This window comes from Ylistrum balloti, unplaced genomic scaffold, assembly GCF_031769215.1.
Source record: "Ylistrum balloti isolate Yb309-2 unplaced genomic scaffold, AGI_CSIRO_Ybal_v1 Utg369994, whole genome shotgun sequence".
Taxonomy (NCBI): Eukaryota; Metazoa; Mollusca; class Bivalvia; order Pectinida; family Pectinidae; genus Ylistrum; species Ylistrum balloti.
Genome location: NW_026782075.1, coordinates 336,475 through 338,723, shown reverse-complemented (window position 1 = coordinate 338,723; position 2,249 = coordinate 336,475). Strand labels below are relative to the sequence as shown.

At 42.9% G+C, this 2,249-nt stretch overlaps 1 protein-coding gene across 1 annotated transcript; it reads right to left on the bottom strand.

The window, feature by feature from the left end:
* Positions 1 to 519: 519 nt before the first annotated feature.
* LOC132548014 (carboxysome assembly protein CsoS2B-like) lies at positions 520 to 2,016 on the bottom strand. Its single transcript, XM_060211827.1, has one exon. It carries the CDS (start codon positions 2,014 to 2,016, stop codon positions 520 to 522), a length of 1,497 nt encoding a protein of 498 aa, XP_060067810.1.
* Positions 2,017 to 2,249: the final 233 nt, after the last annotated feature.

The window sequence follows — 2,249 nt, the reverse complement described above, 5'->3', positions numbered from 1 at the left end:
ATCAACTCCCATCTCTCTCCATCCCTCCCATCAACCGCCGTTTCTCCTATCAACCTCCATCTCTCCTATCACCCTCCATTTCTCCCATCAACCTCTCTTCATATCTGTCTCTCCTATCTCTTTACATCTCTTCACATCTTTCCCTCCTATAACTTTACATCTCGCCATATCTGTCCCTCCTATCTCTTTACATCTCCCCACTTCTGTCCCTCCTATCTCTTTACATCTCCCCACATCTGTCCCTCCTATCACTTTACTTCTCTTGATATCTGTCCCTCCTATCTCTTTACATCTCCCCACATCTGTCCCTTCTATCAATTTACATCTTTTCACATCTGCCCCTCCTATCACTTTACATCTCTTCACATCTCTCCCTCCTATCACTTTACATCTCTTCATATCTGTCCTTCCTATCTCTTTATATCTTTTCACGTCTGTCACTCCTATCTCTTTACATCTCTTCACAGCTGCCCCTACTATCTCTTTACATCTCTTCACATCTGTCACTCCTATCTCTTTTCATCTCTTCACATCTGTCCCTCCTATCTCTTTACATCTCCCCACATCTCTCCCTCCTATCTCTTTACATTTCTTCATATCTGTCCCTCCTATCACTTTACATCTCCCCACATCTGTCCCTTCTATCAATTTACATCTTTTCACATCTGCCCCTCCTATCACTTTACATCTCTTCACATCTCTCCCTCCTATCACTTTACATCTCTTCATATCTGTCCTTCCTATCTCTTTACATCTCTTCACGTCTGTCACTCCTATCTCTTTACATCTCTTCACAGCTGCCCCTACTATCTCTTTACATCTCCCCATATCTGTCCCTCCTATCTCTTTACATCTCGCCACATCTGTCCCTCCTATCTCTTTACATCTCCCCACATCTCTCCCTCCTATCTCTTTACATCTCTTCACATCTGTCACTCCTATCTCTTTACATCTCTTCACATCTGTCCCTCCTATCACTTTACATCTCTTAATATCTGTCCCTCCTATCTCTTTACATCTCGCCACATCTGTCCCTCCTATCTCTTTACATCTCCCCACATCTCTCCCTCCTATCTCTTTACATCTCTTCACATCTGTCACTCCTATTTCTTTACATCTCCCCACATCTGTTCCTCCTATCTCTCTACATCTCCCCACATCTGTCCCTCCTATCAATTTACATCTCTTCACATCTGTCTCTCCTTTTACTTTATATCTCTTCACATCTGTCCCTCCTATCATTTTACATCTCCCCACATCTGTCCCTCCTATCTCTTTACATCTCCCAACATCTGTCCCTCCTATCACTTTACATCTCTTCATATCTGTCCCTCCTATCTCTTTACATCTCCCCACATCTGTCCCTCCTATCACTTTACATCTCTTCATATCTGTCCCTCCTATCTCTTTACATCTCCCCACATCTGTCACTCCTATCACTTTACATCTCTTCACATCTGTCCCTCCTATCACTTTACATCTCTTAATATCTGTCCCTTCTATTTCTTTACATCTCCCCACATCTGTCCCTCCTTTCTCTTTACATCTCCCCACAACTCTACCTCCTATCAATTTACATCTCTTCATATCTGTCCCTCCTATCACTTTACACCTCTTCATATCTGTCCCTCCTATCTCTTTACATCTACCCACATCTGTCCCTCCTATCACTTTACATCTCTTCACATCTGTCCCTCCTATCTCTTTACATCTCCCCACATCTGTCCCTCCTATCTGTTTACATCTCTTCACATCTGTCCCTCCTATCACTTTACATCTCTTCACATCTGTCCCTCCTATCTCTTTACATCTCTTCACATCTGTCCCTCCTATCTCTTTACATCTCCCCACATCTTTCCCTCCTATATCTTTACATCTCCCCACATCTGTCCCTCCTATCTCTTTAAATCTCTTAACATCTGTCCCTCCTATCACTTTACATCTCTTCACATCTTTCCCTCCTATATCTTTACATCTCCCCACATCTGTCCCTCCTATCAATTTACATCTCTTCATATCTGTCCCTCCTATCTGTACATCTCTTTACATCACATCTCCCTCCTATCATTTACATCTCTTCTGTCCCTCCTATCATATCTGTCCCTCCTATCTCTTCACTTTCCCTCATCTCTTCTCCCCACATCTGTCCCTCCTATATCTTTACATCTCCCCACATCTGTCCCTCCTATCAATTTACATCTCTTCACATCTGTCCCTCCTATCTTTACATCTCTTCACATCTTTACATC

Coding starts and splice junctions, on each gene's coding strand:
- LOC132548014 (XM_060211827.1), bottom strand. CDS start 2,016: ATGAAGAGATGTAAATTGATAGGAGGGACAGATGTGGGGAGATGTAAA.